The following is a 669-nucleotide window of genomic DNA, read 5'->3' as shown; positions in this document are numbered from 1 at the left end:
CCCGGGCCGCTGCTACCGCGTCACCTGGTTCACGTCCTGGAGCCCCTGCTACGACTGCGCGCGGCACGTGGCCGACTTCCTGCGCGGGAACCCGAACCTCAGCCTGCGCATCTTCACGGCGCGCCTGTACTTCTGCGAGGACCGCAAGGCCGAGCCCGAGGGACTGCGGCGGCTGCATCGCGCGGGCGTGCAGATCGCAATCATGACCTTCAAAGGTACGAGGTGGGGGGATGGGGGTACGCGGGGGGCCCGCACTCCGCCGCGCACCTCCCCTTGCAATGCTGGCTGGCTGGGACCTGGTCTTGCTCAGTTGCCTAGGCTGGGCTCCAACTTGCGATCCTCCTGCCTCAGCCTCGCGAGCGCTGGGCCGACACCACCCCCACCCGCCAGGCCGCTGCGCTCGGTTTGCATTGTTCGCACGACTGACGGAGTCCAGTGGGAGGGGGAGGCTGGGTCGGCGCGGTGGGCCCTCGGCCTCCCTTGGGCCTGACGCAGCCCCTCCATCAGACTACTTCTACTGCTGGAACACCTTTGTGGAGAACCGCGAGAGGACTTTCCAGGCCTGGGAGGGGCTGCACGAGAACTCGGTCCGCCTGTCCAGGCAGCTGCGGCGCATCCTGCTGGTGAGCGGCCCCCCTGACCCCTCTGTCCACCCAGGCGCCCCACAGC

At 69.1% G+C, this 669-nt stretch overlaps 1 protein-coding gene across 1 annotated transcript in view; it reads left to right on the top strand.

The window, feature by feature from the left end:
• Aicda (activation induced cytidine deaminase) overlaps nt 1–669 on the top strand; it is a 2,893-nt gene that overhangs the window by 1,999 nt on the left and 225 nt on the right. The window contains exons 4-5 of the mRNA XM_033765947.1: nt 2–215; nt 508–623. Of these exons, the coding sequence (XP_033621838.1) occupies nt 2–215; nt 508–623 (330 nt within the window). The remainder of the gene's footprint in view (nt 1; nt 216–507; nt 624–669) is intronic.

Source organism: Fukomys damarensis, unplaced genomic scaffold, assembly GCF_012274545.1.
Source record: "Fukomys damarensis isolate Sample0158 unplaced genomic scaffold, DMR_v1.0_HiC HiC_scaffold_19, whole genome shotgun sequence".
NCBI lineage: Eukaryota > Metazoa > Chordata > Mammalia > Rodentia > Bathyergidae > Fukomys > Fukomys damarensis.
Note: the sequence above shows the minus strand (reverse complement) of the source record. Positions and strands in the feature narration are given on the sequence as shown.